This window comes from Leucopleurus acutus, assembly GCF_964270905.1.
Source record: "Leucopleurus acutus genome assembly, chromosome: 6".
NCBI classification, from domain to species: Eukaryota; Metazoa; Chordata; class Mammalia; order Artiodactyla; family Delphinidae; genus Leucopleurus; species Leucopleurus acutus.
Genome location: NC_139149.1, coordinates 84,441,734 through 84,469,209, shown reverse-complemented (window position 1 = coordinate 84,469,209; position 27,476 = coordinate 84,441,734). Strand labels below are relative to the sequence as shown.

The window sequence follows — 27,476 nt, the reverse complement described above, 5'->3', positions numbered from 1 at the left end:
GTATTTAACTTAATACTTAACTTTCTGAGGAACTGTCATATTGTTTTCCAGAGTGGTATACCATTTTGCATTCCCACCAGCAGTGTATGATAGTTCCAGTTTCTCAGCATCCTCACCAATACTTATTTTCCATCTTTTTGATTATATCCATCCTAGTGGGTATGACAATTGGTATCTCATTATTGTGCTATTGTTTTGTCTTTGCTGTATATTTTACTTTTTTGTATAGCCGACTGTATCAGTAATACTCATACACACACACCCTTTTTTTTTTCAGTTAAATATGCATTAATCCTACAGAGCTTATTAAGAAGAACTGCAATCTCCAGCTCCCTCTCCCTTCCACTTCTCCCTTCCCAGATGTAACAACTTTTAACCAGCGGTTTTCAGCCAGGGCACTTCTGCCCCCCAGGGAACATTTGGCAATGTCTGGAGACTTGTTTGGTTGTCACAACTGAGTGGGAGGGAGGACTGCTACAGGCATCTCAAGTGTAAAGGTCAGGGATGCTGCTCAACATCCTGCCATGCCTGGGCCAGCCCCCCACAGCAAACACTTATCTAGCCCCAAATGCCAATAGTGCTGAGGTTGAGAAATCTTGCTTTTAATATTTACCTCCACTTCTTTGAGTAATTTACTGCTTTTTAATGTTTCACTTTGGGGCATTATCTAATAACTTATCTCTAGGAAAGATAAAAATTTAGGTTGTTACCTCTCTCATTGTCCTATCTTATGTTGTAATTATGGGGAACTCATTATTTAGATTTCTCATCATTATGAATGATCATTGTTCATCAGAGCTATTCAGGCTGAGCTTTGTGATTAGTTTATTACTTTTCCTTTCCTGCATATCTTTTTGTTTTCCTTGAAGTTCATCGTTGGCCTTTTGTTTTCTTTGTTTACTATGTGCTTTGTAACTCAACCCTGCAAATTTTCTATCAGTTTTCTATATAGCCTTCCAAGACTTCATTTACACCAGTTATTTTCTCAGTTTTATCTCAGAACCTTTTGACTTACTCCAATCTGGACTGTGTTGCCCTCTTTGCCTGGTGTACACATTATCTTGGGATCTCCCCTCACTCTTATCCTGGGAATTCTCTTTGTCTTTTTCCTCTGTGGATGGATCCACTGTTTCCTGCACCCTATATCCTCATTCTTTGTTCTTAGTATTCTGAAATTCCATGGTGGTATTTCTTGGTGTGGGTTTATTTTCTCCTTTGTGCTGAGCACTATGTGGACCTTTTCTATTTAGAAACTCATGTCCTTCAGACTGGGAATTTTCTTGAATTATTTTTGTTAGTTAGTTTAGGCTCCCCATTTTATCTGGTCTTTTACTATTTATCTTTTGTCTATCTCGTCTTTTATTATCTTTCTTCTGGAGCTTTTATTATTTGAATGTGGGAACTCCTATTGTGGTCCTCTTTCCTCTTCCATTCACCATATCTTTTTCCTTTTGCTTCACTTACTGTGGTATTTCCTCAACTTCATCCACCAATCCTTTTCTTGAGTTTTTAATTTCTGTCATCATATTTTGTATATCTAAAAGGTGTTCTTGTTTTCTGAATGGTCTTTTAAAATAGATCCTTTTTGGTGTTTTTGGTTTTTTTTGAAACAACATCTCATCTTTTAGAATATTAATGATAATTAGCTTTATTTTTTCCTCTTCTGTGTTCTCTGTGTCCTCCAAATTGTGCCCCCGCCACCCCCCATTTCTTTATTTTGATCTCATTTTCATGTTAGTGAAGTTCCTCAGGTGTCTGGTAATCCTTTTTTCCTGCTTATGTTTAAAAGTAGGGGAATAAAAGAAATGAGAAGCTATGACCATGTTGGTAGGGCTAATTGACGGTGAACTTCACAACTTCTCACTGGACCATCCAGCTGGGGAACTTCCCAAGTCCATATCGTTAAGTCTTTCCTCTTAGGTTGGTCAAATTCCCCAAAGAAAACTCTTCTAGTCTCTTAACCAGAGGGCTTGCTGCTAGCATTCTGTGACCACATGGGGAAGGAGGACTTGAGGTCTCAATATCCAATAAGACCTATTTCACTTAAGTTTTCTATTTTCAGTGTCTTCCCTTCCTCCCCCACCCCCCGCCCTGACCCCAAATCATAATTGTGCCTGGTGGTTCCCAGGTAGAAATTTCTCTTTTATCCTTTCAGAAAATAAATCTTCAATTTCAGAAAATAAATCTTCAATAAACCTAGCAGCATAGAGAAGGAGAAAGGATCTGAAGATGTGCCTGCTTCCATGTCAGACTTTCAACTCACTTTTTACCTTTTCATTTTGAAATAATTTCTGGCTTTTTTGTTTCAAAAATAGTACAGTGAGTTTCCATATACTCTTCACCACCTATGGGAAGCTTTTTAGACAAACAATGTTCCTGGGTCCTGCCCTCAGAGATTCTAATTGGGTCAGTCTGGGTTGAGACACAGGAATATATTATTCCAAAATGTCCTTAAATAAGTATAATGTGCATCCAGGCTTAGGAGCCACTTTCTTAGTGATCATAAAGATTAGGAAAGCATTCATTTATTCATTCAATAAAAATTAATTGAGCAGTAATAATGTATTAAACACTATGCTGGACACTAGAGTTAGAGATGAATAAATCAGGGTCTGTGTCCTAAAGTTGCTTATTACTAAATAGATAAAACAGAGGTAAAGACAGAGTTGATTTAGTGGGATAAATGCTGTATTAGAGCTACACAGATAAAGGGAACAGTGTTTGTTTGTTTTAGTTAGAAGAATTAAGAATGGCTTTATGTCTGAGATTAAAGTTTGAGCCAGGATTTGAAACCTTAGCAGGAGTTTCCCAAGTGGAAAGTGTGTTCTAATAAGAAAGGGTAGCATCCATAAAAGCAAGGAATTATGAAAGGTTATGGCATATTCATGGAATGGTATAAGACTGATGTAGTGTGGTGTATGTGGTAGACAGTAGAGGGAAGTAGAGGTGGAGAAGTAGGTTGAGGGTGGATTTTAAAGGACTTTGTATGCCATGATGAGTTTGGGCTTTATCATGCAGTCAGTAGGAATAGTGGATTAATGTAGCATAGAGGAGTCATCTGTTCAAGCATGATGGGGGTTTTCCTGAGGAAGAAAATATAGATAGCAGCAAGAGCTGTGACCTTTAATAAGGCAAATGGAAATAGGGAAATTATTGAGGAGGATATTACAGTAATCTGATTGAGAAATTATGAAGGTCAATATTAAGGCATTGTTGTTATAACCATCAAACGAAGAAATCATTTACTACAGTCTCTAAGTAGAAATAATTGTAATCCTTTTTCCTTGTTTTTGTTTTTTCTAGGTTTGAAGTCCTGAGTTTTCTTATGTTATGTTATAATTCTGCTATTGTGTATATGCCTGCTTCATCTTACCAGTCTCTTTGCCGAATGGGCTCCAGGTAAGAAGAATAATTATCATTAACCTTCACATATACTTATTGAGCACGTTCTCTCTGGTAGGCACTGTTCTAACTTCTGGTGATATAGCAGTAAACAAAACTCAGGGAACTTACATTCCTATAGGAATCCTATCATCCCTCATGCATCATGATTTCTTGAAAATATTTCAGTTACTAAAGAAGCATTTTCTACCTCAACATTGAGCTAAGCCAAGATGTTTTAGGTTTAGGGTGGTTTAGTGATATACCTAGTCACTGCCTGAATGCCAATTTTTATAAATCACTTTGAGTGATTTGAATAAATAGTCCTCTATGTAGAGAAAGTCGTAAGAAACATGAACTTTTTCCTTTATATATCTCACAAATAACTGTCTGCTTTGGATAAGATTAGCAGTGACATTAATTATGTGTATGTCTCATTTGTATTTGTATATTCTAATCTTTACTAAATCAGAATTTCTAATAATTTGGACAAACCCGAGCTGAAATTTTAAATTTCCACTGTTGAAAAAAAATTAATATAAATGAGTTTGGAGACAGAGGAGCAGAATTTTAATTATAGAAGGAACACTCAGTTTATCCTGCCCAGTTGATTTTTATTTGAGGAAACTAAGCCCCCACAAAAGTTAAATGCTATTTTAGTTTTTCTATTGCCTCATAACAAATTACACCATGAATTTAGTAGCTTAAAATAGTATGCATTTATTATTTCAGTTTCTTGGGGTTAGGAGTCTAGGTATCATTTAGGTGGACCCTCTGCTTAGGGTATTACAAGCTGCAGTTAAGATGTTGGCTGGAGTTGCAGTCTTACCTGTGGTTCATTTGAGGAATTATACACTTCTCTTGGCAAAATTCAGTTCCTATAGTTGTAGGACGGGCTTCATTTTCTTGTTGACTGTCTGCTGAAGGCCAGTGGTCAGTTCTTCTTACATAATATAATCACATAATGTGTACATGTATGCATGAGAATCCTATCACCTTTGCCTTGTTACAAGCAAATCACAGGTTCCACCCACACTCAAGAGGAGAGGATGACACAAGGGTGTGAACACCAGGAAGGAGGGATCATAGGGATCAGGGCCCCTGACCCCACCCTCCAAAGAGTCTGCCCACTGCAAATGCTTTGCACAAGTTCATGCTGTTGTATTATTGGGAAGAGACCAAAACTCAGTTTTGCTAAATGGAGGAAGGCCGATCTAAATTAGCTGTGAGATTGATTTATAGATTATCTTAAAGTTCACTTGCCTATAATAACATGATTAATGACTAACAAAATTCTTGTCTCGGGCTTCCCTGGTGACGCAGTGGTTCAGAGTCCGCCTGCCGTTGAAGGGGACACGGGTTCGTGCCCTGGTCCGGGAAGATCCCACATGCTGCGGAGCGGCTAGGTCCGTGAGCCATGGCCGATGAGCCTGCGCCTCCAGAGCCTGTGCTCTGCAACGGGAGAGGCCACAACAGTGAAAGGCCCACGTACCGCAAAAAAAAAAAAAAAAATTCTCTAACCTAGATACTGTTATCAAGAGAGTATACTGTTTAAGCACTTGCTGCCTATCTACAGATAAATTTATTTATAAATGACTATTTTTGGGCTCATTAAAACAAATCTGCCATATCTCTAATTGGTAACATTATTACTGTGGCATGAAATAGAGTTTCTTAATAACAAAAGTGGGGGCTTCCCTGGTGGCACAGTGGTTGAGAGTCCGCCTGCCGATGCAGGGGACACGGGTTCGTGCCCTGGTCCGGGAAGATCCCACGTACCGCGGACCATGAACCATGGCCACTGGGCCTGCGCGTCTGGAGCCTGTGCTCCGCAACGGGAGAGGCCACAACAGTGAGAGGCCCGCGTACCGCAAAAAAAAAAATAACAAAAGTGATGATAGAATTTAGTATTCCTCAGAATTTTATTCACATATCCCCTAAGGAATTTCGAAAAACTGTGTAGCCTTTGTACACTTCTAAGTTAACATTTAAATTTTTTATTCTGTTTTAAATAGTTGTAAATTATATGATTTACAGTAGGTAAATATTGACATAATAAATAATTGTTGATCACTATTGTAAATGTATATAATGTAAATACACAGTGATCTGATTGATAACCACCCTCATCCCATGTGTGGAATAAATGAACAAGCTTTTAATAGTCTAACATTCTTTATCTCCTTAAAATTGAATTTCTGTTCCACTTTATCCACATAATTTTATCCTAATATCGTGCCATATTATACTTACAGATCTTTTATTGATCTCCTAATTATACGTCTCTGCTACCAAAAAAATGCGTAAATTAAAAATTTTAAAATATTTCCTGACCATAATGCACGAAACACTAAAAAATTTCTTCTGAACTCACCATTACAATTATTCTAATAAATTAATTTCTTAAAATAATAGAAGTACATACCAGTTTTTGATAATTACTAAGGGTAACTTTTCTGGAAGCATCTCTTAATGAAATGGAAAACAGAATTGTTTATGATACTTTGGTTATTTGTTTGGAGATTTCTGTATCTTCCACTAATTCCATCCTGATTCAATTTGGGATGAATGAAAGTTATGCATTTCTTTTGTGAAGAGGGAGAAGGATGATTATGAAAGAGATACATATTTGAGAAAACTTATTACTTTTATTGATTTAGTACACTAGAATGTATGTTTTATGAGGGCACAGATTTTATTTTTATCTTTTTGCCTGTTTACAACTGTATGCATGGGCCCAGGATAGTGACTGACACATAGCAAGTACTCAAAAAATATTTGAGAAATGAGTCGTTGAATAAGTGAATTTATGGAAACAAAAATGTTTTATTTAATGTATCAGGAAATCACATGTGATAAATAATGTATTTTCCTAGGGTTTGTGTGAGTGGGTTTCCACGGCAACATGAAAAACACTGGAAAGAACTCTGTGGTCGAATAGTATTGGATCCCGAATTTATGGTGCAACTTCTCACAGGAGTTTATTATGCCATGTAAGTAGGTGTACTGTGAAATTGGGTGAATTCTTTCTAGTGTTTGGAAACTTACGTTTCTCTTTTTTCCTTATTAGTTGCACAACACTGAATTTTTTGTTCCATTATGGACCCATTATCTTGTTTTTCTAATATGAATTTCTTTTAGTACTGTTTTTTTTTTTAGAGAAACTTGTTATTAAATTTAATTTTCTTTAAATACATACCTTTTTCCCACCCTCACCCACTTGGGGGAGGAACAGAAAACCCCTACCCCTTCCATTTGGGGGATTCCATGTATAAAGCCTGAGATGGTGAGGGTGAAGTATAAAAATACTATTTACAAAGGGGAAGAGGGTGTCCACTGTGACCTTAATATTCAGACATCCCCATCCCCAGGCCCCTTTTTGCTCCTTTAGAAAAAACCCTGGGAATCCATTTGAGTGTAGACCAAACCCTTCCTCTGGAGCGGTGGATACTCAAACCCCAACAAGGAATAGGAAGCTCTGAGATCAACCAAAGAACAGGGAACGGATAGCACCTCAGATCTAGGAGGGGGAGGGGGCTGCCCTCTACCCACCTGTAGTCAGCAGGCCGGCCAGGCAGCCTTTGTTTCCATAGGTCCCATGTAAACATTGACTTTTCTTCTGTTCATCTCTGTTCTTCCCGATTTCCTACAGAGCCTTCCTCGCTTCCACTGGAGGCACTTGGTTCCTCCATCTTTCCTTCCCTTCTAACCTTCCTCTGGAAGGAGTGGGGAGGGGGTGGGGAGGTCACAAGTGGGGCAGAGCCCACCTCATCCCTTCTTCTAGGTCAGGGCAGCTTGTCCTCCTCAGCAGAACCCTCAAGGGAGAGAGCTCTAAGTTCTTGGCCAAATAGGAATGGATTTCTTTTCCCAGAGCAGGGACAAGGCAGGCAGATAGTCCAGTACCAGGATAGAGTGTTCCTGATGGGCAAGTCCATCAAAACTGAGTAGCAGGGAAGAAGGCTTCAGGAAGCAGAGAGGTGGGCAAGTCTAGTCTCACCCTGATGCTGGAAGACCAGACCTGCACCCCCGCCCCTCCAGGTGAGCATGCCCATCACCACCCACCAGTCTTGTTCACTGCGGCTTTGTGGAAGGACCAGGCACCCATGAGGCTAGAGGTCTTCCCCAGGCCTTGGTATGGAGGCAGCACTCACACCAGCTTATCCAATAGGATCCCGATGCTCTGGGTGGCCTCTGAGGGACCAGCAATGGACTTGTTACACATGGGGCAGACACAGCGTACTTCCAGCCACTTCACCAGACACTTGTGGTGAATGGCATGTTGGCATGAGAGCACACCCTGCTCATCCTTCCCCTTGGAGTCTTCCAGACAGACTGTACAGGTCTGCCCATATAACTGTAACTTCTTGGCGTCACCTTTAAGCACCACCACTTTATATCCATATCGTTTGCTCTGTGCCTGGTTCCAGAGTTTGCTGATAAAATAGCAGCAGAAGATGAGGCTGAGTATGAAGACAAAGATGTCTGTGCTGAAGATGACCATGTAGATGTTGAGGGGAAGGTCTTGGAAACTGATGGGTGGCATCGAGCAGAACTTGTTGGTGCTCACCAGTCCCAGGCCGCAGAAAAACCCATTACACCACTGGAATGGGTGCATCAGTGAACTCTTGGCTGGCTTCCTCAGGCGAAAGAACACAGGCGGCGGGTAGGGCAGGCGGGCTGGGCGCACCGCCTTGCGGGCTTGCAGGAGGGGTGGATGCGGTGCGTGGCTGCCGCCTTCGTCTGCAAGTCGAACTCTCTTTTTTAGTACTTTTTAAAAAATGAATTACACATTTTATTTGAAAGCTATATAATAACAGACGATTGTTTTATTGAGATATAATTAAAATGTAAGACTGAATTAGTTAAAGGTGTACAACATAATGATTAGATATATGTTATATTGCAAAATTATTACCACAAGTTAACATCCATCACCACACATAGTTACATATTTTTCTTTTGATGAGAACTTTCTGTATCTGCTCTCTCAACAACTTTCAAATATACAATACTGGATTGTTAACTATAGTTACCATGCTGTACATCATATCGCAGGATTTTATCTTATAACTGGAAGCTTGTACCTTTTGACCACCTTCACGATTTTTGCCTACCCCCCAGCCCCTGCCTCTGGCAACCATCAATCTTTCTGTATCTATGAGTTCAGTTACTGGGTTTTTTTTGTTTTGTTTAGATTCCACAAGTATGATATTATACAGCATTTGTCTTGCTCTGTCTGACTTATTTCACTTAGCATAATGCCCGCAAGATCCATACATGTTGTCACAAATGGCAGGATTTCCTTCCTTTCTTTTTTCTTTTTTCTGTTATTTTTTTTTTTTGATCGTGCTGCGCGGCATGCGGGAGTTCCCCAACCAGGGATCGAACCCAGGCCCCCTGCATTGGAAGCGTGGAGTCTTAACTACTGGACCACCAGGGAAGTCCCAGGATTTCCTTTTTTTAATGACTGAATGATATCCTATTGTGTGTATGTATGTGTATGTATATGCGTGTGTATATATATGTGTATGTATACACTTACGTACATATACTTACACATATGTGTATATAATTGTATGTATACACATTACTATATATACACATACATTACATATATACACACACACACCATATTTTCTTTATCTATATATCTGTCCATTTACAATTAGATTGTCTCCATGTCTTGGCTATTGTACATATGCTGCAGTGAACATGGGGGTGCAGATATTCTTTTGAGATAGTGATTTAGTTTCCTTCAGATATATAACAGAAGGAGAATTGCTGGTTCCCTTTTCGCCACACCCTGTCCAGCATATATTGTTTGTAGATTTTTTGATGATGGCCATTCTGACCCAAGTGAGGTGATACCTCATTGTAGTTTTGATTTGCATTTCTCTAGTGATTAGTGATGTTGAGCATCCTTTCATGTGTTTGTTGGCCATCTGTCTATCTTCTTTGGAGAAATGTCTGTTTAGGTCTTCTGCCCATTTTTGGATTGGGTCGTTTGTTTTTTTGATATTGAGCTGCGTGAGCTGCTTGTATATTTTGGAGATTAATCCTTTGTCAGTTGCTTCATTTGCAAATATTTTCTCCCATTCTGAGGGTTGTCTTTACATCTTGTTTATGGTTTCCTTTGCTGTGCAAAAGCTTTGAAGTTTCATTAGGTCCCATTTGTTTATTTTTGTTTTTATTTCCATTTCTCTAGGAAGTGGGTCGAAAAGGATCTTGCTATGATTTATTTCATAGAGTGTTCTGCCTATGTTTATAGTGTCTGGCCTGACATTTAGGTCTTTAATCCATCTTGAGTTTATTTTTGTGTGTGGTGTTAGGGAGTGTTCTAATTTCCTTCTTTTACATGTAGCTATCCAGTTTTCCCAGCACCGCTTATTGAAGAGCGTGTCTTTTCTCCGTTGTATATTCTTGCCTCCTTTATCAAAAATAAGGTGACCATATGTGCGTGGGTTTATCTCTGGGCTTTCTATCCTGTTCCATTGATCTATATTTCTGTTTTTGTGCCAGTACCATACTGCCTTGATTACTGTAGCTTTGTAGTATAGTCTGAAGTCAGGGGGCCTGATTCCTCCAGCTCCGTTTTTCTTTCTCAAGATTGTTTTGGCTATTCGGGGTCTTTTGTGTTTCCATACAAATTGTGAAATTTTTTGTTCTAGTTCTGTGAAAAATGCCAGTGGTAGTTTGATAGGGATTGCATTGAATCAGTAGATTACTTTGGGTAGTATAGTCATTTTCACAATGTTGATTCTTCCAATCCAAGAACATGGTATACCTCTCCATCTGTTTCTATCATCTTTAATTTCTTTCATCAGTGTCTTATAGTTTTCTGCATACAGGTCTTCTGTCTCCTTAGGTAGATTTATTCCTAGGTATTTTATTCTCTTTGTTGCAGTGGTAAATGGGATTGTTTCCTTAATTTCTCTTTCAGATTTTTCATCATTAGTATATAGGAATGCAAGATTTCTGTGCGCTAATTTTGTATCCTGCTACTTTACCAAGTTCATTGATTAGCTCTAGTAGTTTTCTGGTTGCATCTTTAGGATTCTCTATGTATAGTATCATGTCATCTGCAAAGAGTGATAGTTTTACTTCTTTTTTGATTTGGATTCCTTTTATTTCTTTTCTTTCCCTCTGATGGCTGTGGCTAAAACTTCCAAAACTATGTTGAATAATAGTGGTGAGAGTGGGCAACCTTGTCTTCTTCCTGATCTAGAGGAAATGGTTTCAGTTTTCCACCACTGAGAATGATGTTGGCTATGGGTTTGTCATATACGGCCTTTATTATGTTGAGGTAGGTTCCCTCTGTGCCTACTTTCTGGAGAGTTTTGATCATAAATGGGTGTTGAATTTTGTCAAAAGCTTTTTCTGCATCCATTGAGATTATCATATGGTTTTTATTCTTCAGTTTGTTAATATGTTGTATCACATTGATTGCTGTGCGTATATTGAAGAGTTCTTGCATTCCTGGGATAAACCCCACTTGATCATGGTGTATGATCCTTTAATGTGCTGCTGGATTCTGTTTGCTAGTATTTTGTTGAGGATTTTTGCATCTATGTTCATTAGTGACATTGGCCTGGAGTTTTCTTTTTTTGTGACATCTTTGTCTGGTTTTGGCATTAAGGTGTTGGTGGCCTCGTAGAATGAGTTTGGGAATCTTCCTCCCTCTGCTATATTTTGGAAGAGTTTGAGAAGGATAGGTGTTAGCTCTTCTCTAAATGTTTGATGGAATTCGCCTGTGAAGCCATCTGGTCCTGGGCTTTTGTTTGTTGGAAGATTTTTAATCACAGTTTCAATTTCAGTGCTTCTGATTGGTCTGTTTATATTTTCTATTGCTTCCAGGTTCAGTCTCAGAAGGTTGTGCATTTCTAAGAATTTGTCCATTTCTTCCAGGTTGTCCATTTTATTGGCATATAGTTGCTTGTAGTAATCTCTCATGATCCTTTGTATTGCTGCAGTGTCAGTTGTTACTTCTCCTTTTTCATTTCTAATTTTACTGATTTGAGTCCTCTCCCTCTTTTTCTTGATAAGTCTGGCTAATGGTTTATCAATTTTGTTTATCTTCTCAAAGAACCAGCTTTTAGTTTTATTGATCTTTGCAATTGTTTCCTTCATTTCTTTTTCATTTATATCTGTTCTGATCTTTATGATTTCTTTCCTTCTGCTAACTTTGGGGTTTTTTTTTGTTCTTTCTCTCGTTGTTTTAGGTGTAAGGTTAGGTTGCTTATTCGAGATATTTCTTGTTTCTTGAGGTAGGATTGTATTGCTGTAAACTTCCCTCTTAGAACTGCTTTTGGTGTAGTGTCATCGTGTTTTCATTGTCATTTGTTTCTAGGTATTTTTTTATTTCCTCTTTGATTTCTTCAGTGATCTCTTGGTTATTTCGTGGCATATTGTTTAACCTCCATGTGTTTGTATTTTTTACAGTTTTTTTTCCTGTAATTGATATCTAGTCTTATAGTGTTATGGTCAGAAAAGATACTTGATACGATTTCAATTTTCTTAAATTTACCAAGGCTTGATTTGTGACCCAAGATATGATCTATGGGGCTTCCCTGGTGGCGCAGTGGTTGAGAGTCCGCCTGCCGATGCAGGGGACACAGGTTCATGCCCCAGTCTGGGAGGATCCCACATGCCGCAGAGCGGCTAGACCCGTGAGCCATGGCCGCTGAGCCTGCGCGTCTGGAGCCTGTGCTCCGCAGCGGGAGAGGCCACAGCAGTGAGAGGCCCACGTACCGCAAAAAAAAAAAAAAAAAAAAAAAAATATGATCTATCCTGGAGAATGTTCCATGAGCACTTGAGAAGAAAGTGTATTCTGTTGTTTTTGGCTGGAATGTCCTATAAATATCAATTAAGTCCATCTTGTTTAATATATCATAAAGCTTGTGTTTCCTTATTTAGTTTCATTTTGGATGATCTGTCCATTGGTGAAAGTGGGGTGTTAAAGTCCCCTACTATGATTGTGTTACTGTCGATTTCCCCTTTTATGGCTCTTAGCATTTGCCTTATGTATTGAGGTGCTCCTATGTTGGGTGCATAAATATTTCCAATTGTTATATCTTCTTCTTGGTTTGATCCCTTGATCATATGTAGTGTCCTTCTTTGTCTCTTGTAATAGTCTTTATTTTAAAGTCTATTTTGTCTGATATGAGTATTGCTACTCCAGTTTTCTTTTGATTTCCATTTGCATGGAATATCTTTTTCCATCCCCTCACTTTCAGTCTGTATGTGTCTCTAGGTCTGAAGTGTGTCTCTTGTAGACAGCATATATATGGGTCTTGTTTTTGTATCCATTCAGCCAGTCTATGACTTTTGGTTGGAGCATTTAATCCATGTACATTTAAGGTAATTATCATTATGTATATTCCTATTACCATTTTCTTAATTGTTTTGGGTTTGTTTTTGTAGGTCTTTTCCTTCTCTTGTGTTTTCCTGCCTAGAGAAGTTCCTTTAGCATTTGTTGTAAAGCTGGTTTCGTGGCCCAGCACCATTTAGTAAAGACACTATCCATTCCCTATTTTATATTCTCATATTTGTTTAAATTAATTGACTATATATGCATATGTTTATTTCTCAGCTCTCCATTCTGTTCCATTGATCTCTGTGTGTTTTTAGGCCTAAAGCTTTGTGATACGGTTTGAAATTAGTAAGTATCATGCCTCCAGGTTTGTCATTTCTCAAGATTGCTTTGGCTATTCAGGGTCCTTTGTGGTTCCATATAAATTCTAGAGTTGTTTGCTCTATTTCTATGAAAAATGTCACTAGAATTTTGATAGGCATTGCACTGAATTTGTAGATTGCTTTGGGTAGTATGGACATTTTAACAATATTAGTTCTTTCAGTCCTTGAGCGTGGAATATCCTTCTATTTATTTGTGTGTTCTTCAGTTTCTTTCATTGAGGTATTATATGAAAAATCATAAGTGCACAATTAAGAAAATGCTCAGATCTTTCACCTCCTTAGTTAAATTTATTACTAGGTATTTTTTAATTTAATTGTTAATGGGATTATTTTCTTAATTTCCCTTTCTGATAGTTTGTTATTAATGTATAGAAAGCAGTTTTTTGTTGGTTTTTTTTTTGGCCATACCGCGTGGCTTGTGGGATCTTAGTTCCGCGACCAGAGATTGAACCCACGCCCTCAGTAATGAAAGCATAGAGTCTTGACCAATGGACCACTGGGGGATTCTCTTTTTTTTTTTAAAGAAATGCAGTAGATTTTTGTTATTGCTTTTATACCTACAAGTTTACCATATTTGTTTATTCTAACAGTTTTCTGGTGTAGTTTTAAGAGTTTTCTACAGTTGACTCTTGAACAGCAAAGGGGTTAGGGGTGCCAGTTGCACAGTTGAAAATATGAGTATAACTTTAAAGTCAGCCTTCCATATCTACACTTCAACCAACCACAGATTGTGTATTACTGTAGTTGGTATTTATTGAAAAGAATCCACGTATAAGTGGTCTTGTGCAGTTCAAGCCCAAGTTGTTCAAGGGTCACCTGTATTATATATCATGTCATCTGCAAATAGAGACAGTTTCACTTCTTTTTTTCTGATTTGCTAGAACTTCCAGTACTATGTTGGATAAAAGTTGCGAGAGTGGCCATCCTTGTTCTTGATCTTAGAGGAAAAGCTTTCCATTTTTCACTGTCGAGTTTGTTGTTGACTGTGGGCTTATCATGTATAGCCTTCATTACGTTGAGCTACATCCCCTCTGTACCCACTTTTTTGAGAGTTTTTTAATCATGAATGGATTTCGAATTTTGTCAAATGCTTATTCTACATCTATTGATATGATTGTGTGATTTTTATCCTTCATTTTGTTAATATGGTGTATCACGATTGATTAAATTGTAGATGTTGAACCATCCTTGCATCCCAGGGATAAACCCCACTTTACCATGGTGTATGATCCTTTTAGTGAATTGTTGAGTTTAGTTTGCTAATATTTTGTTGAGGATTTTTGCATTTATGCTATGTTCATCAGGCATATTGGCTTGTAATTTTCTTATAGTGTCCTTGTCTGATTTTTGTATAAGGGGGATGCTGGCCTTGTGATATGAATATGGAAGTGCTCACTCTTGGAAGAATTTGAAGATTGGTATTATTTCTTTAAATGTTTGGTAGAATTCACCCATGAAGCCATCTGGCCCCAGACTTTTGCTTATTGGGAGGTTTTTGATTACCGATTCAATCTCCTGTGGGTACAGTGATGGGTCTGTTCAGATTTTTATTTCTTCATGACTCAGTCGTGGTAGGTTGTATATTTCTAGGAATTTATCCATTTTCTAGGTTGTCCAGTTTGTTGATGTATAATTGTTCATAGTCCTTTCAGTACTTTTAAAATAGCCAAAATATAAGTAATCATTTAAATTGAAGACTAAAAACTGTCAGGTTTTCTGTATGGAACTCTATGTCTTTCTACGTAGTTCATAACCCAGGTTTTCATGAATGCATTAAATAGATCACCCTAAATATCAACACATGATAAAAACCAATTAATATGTAGAGACATCTGTAAAATATTTTATTTTTAGAAAGTTTCATGACTTTCTTTTTTTTAATTAATGAATTTATTTATTTATGGCTGTGTTGAGTCTTCATTGCTGTGCACTGGCTTTTCTCTAGTTGTGGCGAGTGGGGGCTACTCTTCGTTGCAGCGGGCTTCTCATTGTGGTGGCTCCTCTTGTTGCGGAGCACGGGCTCTAGGTGCGCGGGCTTCAGTAGTTGTGGCATGCAGCTTCAGTGGTTGTGGCTTGCAGGCTCTAGAGCGCAGGCTCAGTGGTTGTGGCACATGGGCTTAGTTGCTCTGCGGCATGTGGGATCTTCCCGGACCAGGGCTCAAACCCATGTCCCCTGCATTGGCAGGTGGATTCTTAACCACTGAGCCTCCAGGGAAGTCCTGTAAAATATTTTAAATGTTAGTATTGAAATCTTCATTTTGTTCTTATAACCAAGAAATGAAATGATGCACAAATTAACGTGAAAATCTTGTTACAGAACCAAAATAATAGAAGAATAGAAAAGATGGTTGTTGAAAATTAGAGATATTTTCTAAAGATAGTAAATAATCTGCTTCTCCATAGGTATAATGGACAATGGGACCTTGGCCAGGAAGTCCTTGATGACATCATTTATAGAGCTCAGCTAGAACTCTTTTCTCAACCGTTATTGGTAAGTTGTTATATTTAGTTTTTATTAAACATTCCTGTGCCTGAAAAGGGCACTAGTAGGTTTAAAATTCAATATGTAATATATGAGGCATTTTAAATCATTGAGGGAAAGAGATTTATTCCATAGTAACAATTGGAGAGAAAACAAAATTGGTTTAGATCCTGTCCTCTTATAACATATCAAAATAAAGTTCAGATAAATTAAAGAATTAAATGTCTTAAAATCCTTTAAGAAAAGAAAGAAGAAAAGTTATAAATATTTACTCAAATTTCTAGAGAAGGAAGGACTTTCTAAGCTTTAGTGATGGTGACACATCACCAAAAAAGGTTGATTTTTTTTTCCTTACATAAACATCTGAATTCTAAACCATCAGTTTTTGTTTGTTTGTTTGTTTTGTTTTGATTTGTTGGCCGCACCATGCAGCATCTGGGATTTTAGTTCCCTGACCAGGGATTGAACCCATGTCCCCCTGCAATGGAAGTGCGGAGTCTTAACCACTAGACCACCGGATATTCCCTAAACCATCAGTTTTTTAAAACCAAAATTAATATGTGGTACACAAATTGAGAAAAATATTATCAACAGGCATGACGAAAAAGCCAATTAATATTTTGTTCTATATAAAAATTTCATACTCTTCCACAAAATAAATATGTCTCCAAAGGATAAATGATCAATCAAAAAATAAATGTGAACATCCAGTAGCAGAGTAAGGAAGACATTCTCTATGTTACCAGTAACAGTATGACACAACTCTGATCATCCCTTTGCAGAAGCAGTTTGGTAATGTGTGCGTATTTTCTTTCCCATGTCTAGCAACATTTCCCAAGAAACTACTTAAATTTTTTTTTTAAGAGTTGTGAACACTAGATCAATGTTAGTTTAACTGCAAAGGAATCAGAACTCTAAACATTTTACAGCAGAGAATGATTAAGTTATGTTATTTACTTGATGAAGTTATATGTTTGAAAATTCATTTTAGCTGTGTTAAGTGGTAAAGCAGTATACAACTATTTTTTAAATCTAGACAGGACTAAGGAAACAAAACAAATGCTAATAATTGTCTAGGTGATTCAACTATGGATAGTTTTTATTTCTTTGCAATTTTCTGTGTTTTCTAAGCTTTTTGTAGTATTTTATAATGGTATTTTTTAAATATTATTTATGTATTTTTACTTGCAGCAATTTAAGAGTACAATTTTTAAAGCCTTTTCTTCATATCATTTTTTATATCTTAAGCTAAATATAAATTTATTGAAGTAACATTTACATTAATTCTTTCATATTTGAATTTTTTTTCCTCATGTCAGCATCCCTAATTTAACCCTAAAGGTTACTGTAAAGCAAATGGACAGGGAATTCCCTGGTGGTCCAGTGGTTAGGGTTCTGCACTCTCACTGCCGAGGGCCCAGGTTCGACCCCTGGTTGGGGAACTAAGATCCCACAAGCTGCACGGTGCAGCCAAAAAGAACACCAAAAAACAAATGGACAACAAGATAAAAAATTATATCATGATAATAACACCATGCATGTGAGCCTCTTTAAATTCATACTTTTATCCTTGTAAGTCTTATAAATTAACTAGAGGTGGCATTTCCAAGGCAATATAAGTAGAGAGATTAGTAATCTGTAGTTCTAGAATAATCCTTTATTGTTAGGGGTCTCCAAGGGACCCAGTGAGTAACACTCCTTTTCTCTAAAATAGAGCCCGGTGATATAGATAAAATAGTTGGTAGATAGAAAAGCAAGCATCATCTTTATTGCTGATAAAGGCTAGATTGAAAGACTTCACTCCCTACACTTTCGTCTGGATGTTGGAACAGCCCACTGGAGAGAGTTGGCAGAGCAGGCACAGGTATCCAGGTTGTTGCATTTCACTTGTCCTTTCCAAGTGGAGAGGGAGGGAGCAAACAGTCCTCTAGCTTAAGGTCTTTGCTAGATTAGGACTACCCAATCAGGAAACATGGAGCAGCCAATGGTGATTACGCTCCAGGCACATATCTCACTCTCCTCCATGGAGAACAGAAAGTGGTGGAACAAAATGCCAGACGTGTTTAGGGAAAATTTCTCCTCATGGAAACAAAGCTAATTTTTTTATTATAGATTAAATTTTGCATGTTATTTATCATCTGAATAATCAGAAACTTATTCTAAATTTTCTTATATCAGGGTTCAAATGTTAAAAACACTTTTTCTTTCTTTGGAGTGTTTTTTCTCTTTGAAAGTCAACAACTTCAAGTAATCGATGGGGGTGTGTGACTCACATTATTTTAAATGAATTCTCATTTTAAAGCCTGCCTAAAAGAATATACACCAGTGGAGATACAGACATTTCTGACACATTATGCTTGTATATTTTATAATAGATGTTTTAAGTACATATTTTAAAAAGTAGGGAAACATGAAGTGTAAAATAAGCATAAATTGTATATTGGGTGTAAATATATATAGACTTATGTTATCATTTTAGGTTGCCAATGCCATGAAAAACTCATTACCATTTGATGCTCCTGATTCTTCACAAGAAGGCCAGAAAGTACTTAAAGTCGAAGTCACTCCAACAGTGCCGAGGATTTCTCGGACTGCGATTACAACAGCTTCAATCCGTCGCCATAGATGGAGGAGAGAAGGTGAGTACGAAATCCCTGCAGCCCACTCATGGATTAAAGTAAGTTTTTACAGACTATATTAGCACATGATATTATAGTACTTTATGTAATTACAGTAAAATTGTTTAGTTGTTAAAAATAGCACTAGAAAATGGTTTAAATACCTGAATTCATTTTAATATAAATATGTATATATATTTTATAAAGCAGAAAGATGTTATTTAGACTGCTTTATGAATGTTAAAACAGAAAATAAGATCAAGTTAATTTTTGTCTTTTTTTGAACTAGTAATAACAATAGGAAAGAAATTTCTGTAAGCCTGTTACCATACTGGGAAAAAAGGTGCCTGTATGAGAATTGTGGGAGAAAACTATATAACTGGCCAAACTAATGGTATAATACAGCCATCCACAAAAGAATTGATTTTTATCTTTCTTTTTCTTTTCATATAAGTGCTGTGTCCAGCAGTATTTCATAGGCGTATGGTACTTGAATAGTCAAGCTGTCTTGCCTAAGAGATATTAATTGCCGTTTTAATGATCTCTATTTTTCTCTCCTATTCATTTGCAAACCTCACATTATTCATCTGCTACCTTATGTGTGTGCATGCTGTGCACACACATGTAACTATATAAGTAATGTTTGCGTTTATATCATATCCATATATACATTCTCTTATCTGCCTGGGTCAAAATGCTCAGAAAAGAATAGAGCAGCACAAAAGCACTAAAATTTTATATGTTGAATCCCAGATGGCTTTGACTTCTCAAACGAGGCTGACTCGAGTATTCCTGGCTCCCCGATCCAACACGGCTCCACTGACCTAGGGATCAAACGTGTGCAAGAGGGGGAGGTGCTGGTGCGCAGGACTCCTGAGCACGGCTCACCGGAGCCCAACTCAGCAGCAGCCACAACAGAGGGTAGGACAGAGATGAGGAGGCAAAAGTCAGTGAGGCAGTTGCTGGAGAAGGATCCTGGCTCTCTGTCCCCAAGCAGAACATCTTTCCATTCTAGTGTGTGTTTCCACTACCCCAGGGTATATTAGCTCCTCCTTGCAAAGTGCACCCCCCCCCCCCCCCAATATGGCTAGCACCAGGTCAGGTACAATCTTTAGTTACCATTTGTGCTGGCCTGGAGTCTGCATCCCTGTGTAACTAAAGAACAGCTTGGCATGGCTACTAACAAGGGAGAGGCCTGTCTCCAAAAGGTCTGCAAATGCTTGGGATTTTTTCATTACTGAGCATGTTTATTCTAACATCAGGAAAGGAAAAATGCACCCAATGGACATGAGCCTTATTAGTCAGTATGCATCAATTTCATTTATATAGTAATGTATTCTTTTGAAAATATGTGAGGAGAGTTGTAAAGCACTAACACATTATCTTTGAGAAACTGGACTAAAGTGGAGCCAGCTGATTTGTCTCTAGTCCCAGGGTGGTCAATTAACAAGAATTTCTTATCTCTTTGACAGAATAAACAAGTATTGATTGGCTTTTTATAATCGTTGAGTCAGGTTGCCTGGGTCTAACTAGTGAACTACTTACATCTTTCCTCTATAAATGTGCTGTCCTGGTGCACACTACATTTTATCATTTATTGTAAATAATGATTGCCTTATAAAGCTCCCAAACAGAATTGAAATGTATTATTTAGAGGTTATAAATCCTAGCAGATCCTTTTTTCTACAGTGTGGGTATCTCAAATGAGAATTTTTTTTACCCCTCCCCTGCCACCACACCCATGACCACTATCTGGAAAAGAATACTTCTCTCTGATAGGAAAGTATTTGCAGTTTTACATGTGATGCCATAGAAGGTGGTTTTGTGAAAGAGGGAACTGTGGCCTGATAGTTTTTCATTATTTAATATATTGCTGCTGTGGAAGCTATACACTAATTTATGAAATATAGCAAGAAGTTTTAAAATAGGTTACATATTTTTACTTATTTTAAAGACCAAACATACATGAAGCAGTTACCTTCCACCTTAGGGAAATCTCTTGCTTTTTGGTGCATTAGAAATTTGAGCATGCTCAGTAAGAATCTAAATCTACCCTCTGTTCCCTTGCCCATTTGCCCAGATTGGCCTTACTTCATTTAACATTGTTGCATGTGCATGATCTAGGGACACAAAGAAGTTGGTGCTATGAAAAGAATCGTGTGAAAGACGCAGCCTTCCCTTTTCGTTCTTCTGTATCTCTTTATGTTATCCCTGGGAGTCAGTTTTATCTTGTATAATGCATAAAAATAAGTATATGAATAGATGTCGAATTCAGAGTTGGCCTAAATTGAACAACAGTCTATTTCTCCACATTCTTGATGCCTAAATGAGACACTTGACGTGTATCTACTACCATTGTTAGAATATTGGAGTATTTGTGCTAAACGGAAGTACATTAACACTTGATGAAATTCTAAAAAGTATGGGATTAGGTAGAAACATTTCTTCCTGTTAATCATAAGTCATACACTTTGAAAAAGAAATCAAAATAGAATTCCTTTAAAATATCCTATTAAATGTTAAAACATCCTATTTTAATATCTCCTATTACTGGTAAAGTTTCACTTTGTGAGGGTGGGGTGTAGCCACAAAGAAAGAGGAATGAGTCCCTTTGGTGTGTTTGAAATTTCTCAAATTATTTTCCCTTTTAATCTAGCTTAATTGTAGCTTTAAATCAATATTAGTAAAAGCTAATTTATAAGGAAAGGCAGACATAAATAGAAAAGTTCATTAAAAATCCTTTTTGGTTGCCTCATCTTTGGATCATGAATAGTATTATCACCCAGGGGGAAAATTAGAAAGGAAAAAAGTTGTTAGACACAATTGCCTTTTTATTCCTTGAGGTTTTTTAAACAGAAATATGGAAATTGCTAAAACCTATGAAAAGTTTTGGTAATTCTGAAGTCTTCTGGAGCTTTTGGATTAGCATCAATAATTGGTCTTCTAAAAGAAAAAGAAGGGAATTCCCTGGTGGTCCAGTGGTTAGGACTCTGTGCTCTCACTGCCGAGGGCCCAATTTCAGTCCCTGGACAGGGAACTAAAATCCCACAAGCTGTGTGGCACAGCCAAAAAAAGAAAGAAAGAAAAAGGAAAAGAAAACATGTTTTCTAATGGTTTTAAATAGTTTTACAGTTAAAGTTGTATTTATTATATGTTGAAATTGAAGGGAGAATATGAGCCCATCACCTACCTTTATCCCGATTGTGAAGTAACATTTTATGTTGTGACTTTTAAAAGCTGAATTTAAAGTTATTACTAAACTGAGGACAACGCTTATGATTAAAGTATATTCAGTGTTCCACTATACTGAAATAGCATTTCTTAGTATATAAAATATCAGTAGATTCTCTTGCATGGTGGTTTTTATGTTATCATCATCTCTTTATGGCCATATTGCTTGGGCGTCAGATCTGCATGTGGCAAGATTCAGAAGCTAGCACTAAGTCTCTCAGTCTCCTTTCCTAACCATATATATACCCAATGATACATTTCTGTTCACTCCTAGTTTTATATTTACTGATATTAATTCTGAACCAGTAACTGTCTTTTCTTGGGCATTGTGGAGTTCTTTAGAGTAATTGTAAATAAATTGCTAAGATTATGTCATATAAATATAAAGGTTTTGTTTTGCTGTATATTATATACGGTTCTTTTGAAGAAGGGGTTGAGAGAAGTGGTGTCAGCTGCATTTTCATATGGCTTTGCATGATGAATAAAGATTGTTAAACTGCTGGAAATAACAAGATGCCTTTTGCTTTAAGGATAGCCTAGTTCATTATTCTTTTGAAACAAAGAAATAACTAATCCATATGAGAAAACATTTTTATTTTTTTCAGGTACTGTGTTAAATAAAGATTGTGTTTAACTATTTCATGTATATTTTACTTAGGTAACTTGTATCTCAAAGTAATGTTTTTTCAGATTTTTTTCCTAACATTTTACCTTAACTATAATATTGATATCTGTATGTAGATTCAGATTTAACTTTCTTACAGTCTGGTAAACATATTTAAAAGGTAGCAAACTGCTATCAGTTTTTGAAAGAAACAAATGTTCTACTTTCTAAGAGAATGTTGATCATACTTTCAGTAAGAGAATTGGGCTTTCTGGAAACCCCAAGCTAAATATATTATATATGCTTCCTTTCTTACAAAATCCCAAGATAAGGATTCTTTCATTAACTGCAGTTTCTGCATGAAACGTAATGAGACACTATAGTATTTTGTGATCCCGACAATAATATATCTCTAAATACTAAAAAATATTATAGAAATACATCATATAAAAATTATTGTATATATTATTTATATATTATAAAATAGTAAAAATTCTTCCTCAGTATCCCTGCTGGTTCCCTACCCTTGCTCTCTGATAATCAAATATTTTCACATTAATCGATCAAGAAAATATGGAAACCAGTGAGTAGAGATTTTCATAAGACAGAATGTGAATATGAAGTTACTGGAAGCAATCTAGAGTTTTTAGTTTAGAGTTAGAAAATGTACTAGTTCCATGTTAAAGGTTTTAAAGCCATTTAGAAGCACTTAGCTGTTGAATAAATATAAAATTTCATTGTAGTTAAAAAGGGTTTGGGGATGAGTTTTTGACATTATTCTGGGTGACTGAAATTAGAAGGGGGTCTCATTTGTAAGTTCTATTTTATGATAGGTTAAGGAAGATATGAGGAAAAATTTTTGTTTTTTTAAATAGATATGGTCACCTCAAATTGACAAGGTGTATCATAAAGATTTATGTAACAAAATGTATTTTACCCTAAGTTGTTTTGTGTGTCTAAATATTGATAGTATGCTAGGTTTGTTTGTGGATAGTTTTACAAAAGCTAGCCTAATTAAAGCTAAATGAATAGAATGAATAACATTAGAATTCTAGATTAAGGTTTCTTCCCCTAAATTATTTAGGGGAAGTGTTGATAGCAAGGGCCATTGCTGACCTATAGCAAACATTACCTAGGAGATAAGGTCAGTTGAGTTGTTATTCACAGCTACTTCTTATTTAATTTAGCTATTGCTGAGTCTGTCTGATTTGTTTTTTAGGTGCTGAGGGTGTAAATGGAGGAGAGGAGTCGGTAAACCTGAATGATGCAGATGAAGGATTTTCATCAGGGGCTTCCCTCAGCAGCCAGCCAATTGGGACCAAACCATCCTCCTCTTCTCAGAGGGGAAACTTAAGGAAAGTAGCAACTGGGCGTTCAGCCAAGGATAAAGAAACAACTTCTGCTATCAAATCCAGTGAGAGCCCTCGAGATTCAGTAGTTCGCAGGCAGTATGTACAGCAACCAACTGATCTTAGTGTAGATTCAATTGAGCTGACGCCGATGAAGAAACACCTGAGCCTGCCTGCTGGCCAGGTGGTGCCAAAAACTAATAGTATAAGTCTAATCCGGACAGCCAGTGCTTCCTCAAGTAAATCGTTTGACTATGTAAATGGCAGTCAAGCAAGTACCAGCATTGGGGTTGGCACTGAGGGTGTTACTAATTTAGCAGCTAACAATGCTAATCGATATTCAACTGTCAGTCTGCAGGAAGACCGGCTAGGTCAAGCTGGAGAAGGTAAAGAGCTCCTCAGCCCAGGGGCTCCCTTAACCAAGCAGTCTCGATCCCCAAGTTTCAATATGCAGCTAATATCCCAGGTGTAGTCTTGACATCCTCTCTCATCTTTCTGCTTACCTTCTAAACTGAACATTTCATGTGCAAGAAGACACTTCATCCCACTTGTGAAAATATTGGTCATCATAAACAGATTTGATTTAGTTTAGGTATCTTCATACTGTATTTTGTATGGAAACAGCAATAAGGTTTTCTTTTCCCTCCTTCCTATATCTTCTCTTCACCTATTCCTTGTAAATGTGTTTGTGAAGCAGTAGAAAATGTTTGTGTTTTCCACACCTTCCTTTCTCCTTGGGTGAAGTGCAATCCATCGTAGGCTGATCGGTCCCATTTCAACACTGTGAGACTGAGGTTATGTTAGAGGAAATGGTGTATATGATCCCTATGAATGATTCTTCAGCTTTTGTTTAAAAAAAAAAAAAAACGGGTTTGTTCTCATAATCTATGAAGATTACTGGGTCATATTTTTTCTCTCTTAACCAGGAGTGCCTCAGAGATTCTGCTATGACTTTGGACTTCTCTGAGTCTGTGCAATTATTTTCTTGAGAAGCATGGGGAAAGGTGGTAGACTGCTGCACTTTTTCATTAAAACGAGGGTGGCTCTTTTTTCCCCCATCTCCTTTATCTCGAGGACACAATGTTCAATTACTGAGGCATTTAAATCAAGTTGTAGCCACCTCTGTTGGAGGACAGGGCTCGAAGTTGATTGTGTAATAGATAATGCACTTTCTCAATGGCTCTATAGTCATTATTAACATGTCTTCCCTCCTCCCCCCAAGGACATAAGGTCATTTCTGTCCTTCAAGTTTGAACAGCTAATAAATCAGAGAATCCAAGGGGCATGTTCTATTTCCCAGGAATGATTGACACTTTGGTGCTGGGGTTTTATGGGGGGAGGGGGTAGTTTTTGTTTAGCTTGTGTGGGATTGTGTGTGAGGGGAAGTTTTGATTGTTTTTTTTCTTTTCCTTTGTGAGCTGTTGATGACTGAAGTAGAACAGGTACGTCTTCAGGTAAAGAGAGGGATTTCTCAACCCACTTTCTGTGATGTCAGACTATTGGAGAAACCCTTTCAGCTGCTTTCTAGATGTACCTAAATTCAGTCAGATATTTTGGATTAAGAAACCTGAAGTCCTGATAGATCATATACTCCAAGGAAATACATCAGGGACAGATAATTGGCTGAAAACACTGACGCTTCAATGTGACACATTTTTATAGAACATTTCTACCAGGGGGTACTGACTTGATTTCTCCTAAAAGGACCACACTGCCTTTGTGTTTAATGTAATGCAATTTGTGTACCTTCTAATCATATATCTGCAAAAGTTTCTCATTTTTATAAAAAATCATGCCAGTAAGCTAGATGTTGAATGTATGTAAGTAGCATTTGGTAACTGTACTAAGAGGCTACAAAAGTGCATTATTGGTTTAAAAAAATTTTTTTTTTAGTTCTGATTTGGTTGGATAAGGTTTCTTTATGACCTTTTTTGGGTCTCAGGCTCTAATGCTTGATTGAAATAGAAGAAAATATATTGGTTTTTGAAAATCAGTGTATTGTGACTTGAACTGCTATACATTCTTCCACACAGTATGTCAGAGTGATTAGTGCTTTGTACATTTAGACATTTTTATTTTATTGTTGTGAAAGAAAAATATACTGAATTTATAGAAAGCAAGTATTCTCCTAATTAACAAAGTTTAAAATATTATCTCTACTGATTAAAATTACAATAGATTTTGATAAATAAAATAACCAGAAAAATGCCTCTTGTTTTTTTCACACCTAAAAATCTACCCATCCCCCCCCCCCACCTTTTATTGTAAGAGGTTTTTGTAAGGGACTTTCTGTTAGAATCTTTATAAGAACAGTGAGATGCTTGTTTGAATTTGGTGGTGTGTAATATTTTTCAGCTCACATGAAAATGGAAAACTAGAACCTGAACTATTACCTACAACATTGCCAAAGTCCGGGGGAAAGCTAAAAGTTGATAAACAGAGATTTGTTGATTGTGTATATATATATATGTGTGTGTGTGTGTGTGTGTGTGTGTATAGTGTGTATATGTATAAATCACAAAGAATATTTTAGATATCCCTTACTTCTTTTAATTTAAGGGATGTCAGGTAAATGAATTAAAAGCAACAAAATAAATGAGGTGTAAAGGTCTGTAACATACGGAGTTTCAGGTGTGAAAGGAAAAGAGCATTGTACTTACCAGGGGGTGAGGTCTTGGCCATGGCTGGAGATCACTCACTTTATGGCAGAAATGTCTGGTTGATTTAAGAGACTGAAGGGTTGTTTTTAATTCAACACATTGTGCATTTATTGGCATCTAAATCTAGCATGATTTTAGTTAAAGCACAAAAAAATACCAAATAATACCAGATTACAACAAAGGCTATAATAAATATAATAAGCTCTCCCTCTGGTTTGTTAGAAATCTTATATTATACCTGAAAAGTTGGTTCTGAAAAACTTTCACCTTAGAGAATTTCATTTATTTCTATGTGTATTCGTATATATTTTGTACATATACATAGCTGTTAATATTTCATGATCCTCTAACATTTGTGTTCCATTCTTTTAAGTGATATAATTTGGCCCCAAAGAAGAAACATTTCATTTAGTTCAAATTTTGCATTCGGGGTCTTAGAACAGATTTCCTGTGCAAGATATAGTTAAAATGGAATGAGTCAGTCATAAACCATAGTCACATTTTCTAAGAGATTTTTGATATTCATTTGCATTATTTATTGGCATTTAATGTAAAATAGTTTTCAGATATACAGCTGTTACAAATATATGCCAGCAATATTCACGCTTTATCCTTTAACAACCTTTTGTTTCTATACTTCCTAATTTCCATTTTAAAAAGTTCTTCCATTTATGGACAAGCTAGTTAGGGAGAAAATACTTGTTTTCTATAAAAAACAATTTGATTGATGCCATCTATGCCAGGTTTGATTTAAAAATACAAAGAAATATCTGAAAGCTTTGGGAACTCTTCCCTATGACATTAATTTGAAATCATGTTACTAGAACATTTACGTGTTCTAGAACAAACCAAGTGTAAAGTGAAAGCTACCTTGGAAGTAAGATTTTTAAATATAAAAATATTTTGAGAATCTGGAGGGGGTTGATGGTTCTAATTTGAAATCCTGACCCCTACCACCATTCTTACCCTCCTGATGACGCTCCTGTGCCTGTTTATTATAGAATCAGAATTTTTGTGCTAAAGAGCCTGTAGAGATAATCTAGCCAGTCTCCCAGCACCCACCCCTCCATATCCATCCTCAGGAAACTGAGACTCAGAAAGGTTGTAATGTGATCAGAGTCACGTAACTAAGAAGCAGAGCCAGAATTAAACTCCTGTCTCCCTTTGAATGCGTATTAACACCCCACTGCCTCCTTTTACTTGTCCTATGGTAAATGTAACACTCTCCACTTCTGTAGCTTCTTTACAGTTCTGGTCTAGTAGTTGGTGAATACAGCATGTGAAGAAAGGTATTAAATCCAGAAAAAAATGTAGAGTAGTAAACATAGATGGGGAAGTGTTGGAAATGTAGGTATCTATACCACAGATATAAGGATAGATACATTTTTCTTATTCTAATTTATGCCTTACTATTTTCTGCCACATAGCAGTTGAATGCTGCCATTTTATAGTTGATTA

General features: G+C 36.9%; 2 protein-coding genes across 4 annotated transcripts in view; one reads left to right on the top strand and one right to left on the bottom strand.

The window, feature by feature from the left end:
• Positions 1–25,770, top strand: part of HYCC2 (hyccin PI4KA lipid kinase complex subunit 2) — a 68,035-nt gene extending 42,265 nt beyond the window's left edge. For 2 of the 3 annotated variants that reach the window (XM_082841867.1, XM_082841868.1), the window contains 5 exons: positions 3,304–3,399; positions 6,258–6,374; positions 15,478–15,565; positions 18,036–18,195; positions 23,229–25,770. In XM_082841867.1, coding sequence (XP_082697993.1) covers positions 3,304–3,399; positions 6,258–6,374; positions 15,478–15,565; positions 18,036–18,195; positions 23,229–23,830 — 1,063 coding nt within the window. In that variant the 3' untranslated portion in view covers positions 23,831–25,770. Of the gene's footprint in view, positions 1–3,303; positions 3,400–6,257; positions 6,375–15,477; positions 15,566–18,035; positions 18,196–18,927; positions 19,096–23,228 lie in introns of all 3 variants that reach the window. The other variant, XM_082841869.1, reaches the window with a different exon arrangement.
• On the bottom strand, positions 7,416–8,005 carry LOC309963468 (RING finger protein 122-like). The gene has a single exon (XM_082841870.1). The coding sequence runs from the start codon at positions 7,994–7,996 to the stop codon at positions 7,529–7,531; it is 468 nt and encodes a 155-aa protein (XP_082697996.1). The 5' UTR covers positions 7,997–8,005; the 3' UTR covers positions 7,416–7,528.
• Positions 25,771–27,476: the final 1,706 nt, after the last annotated feature.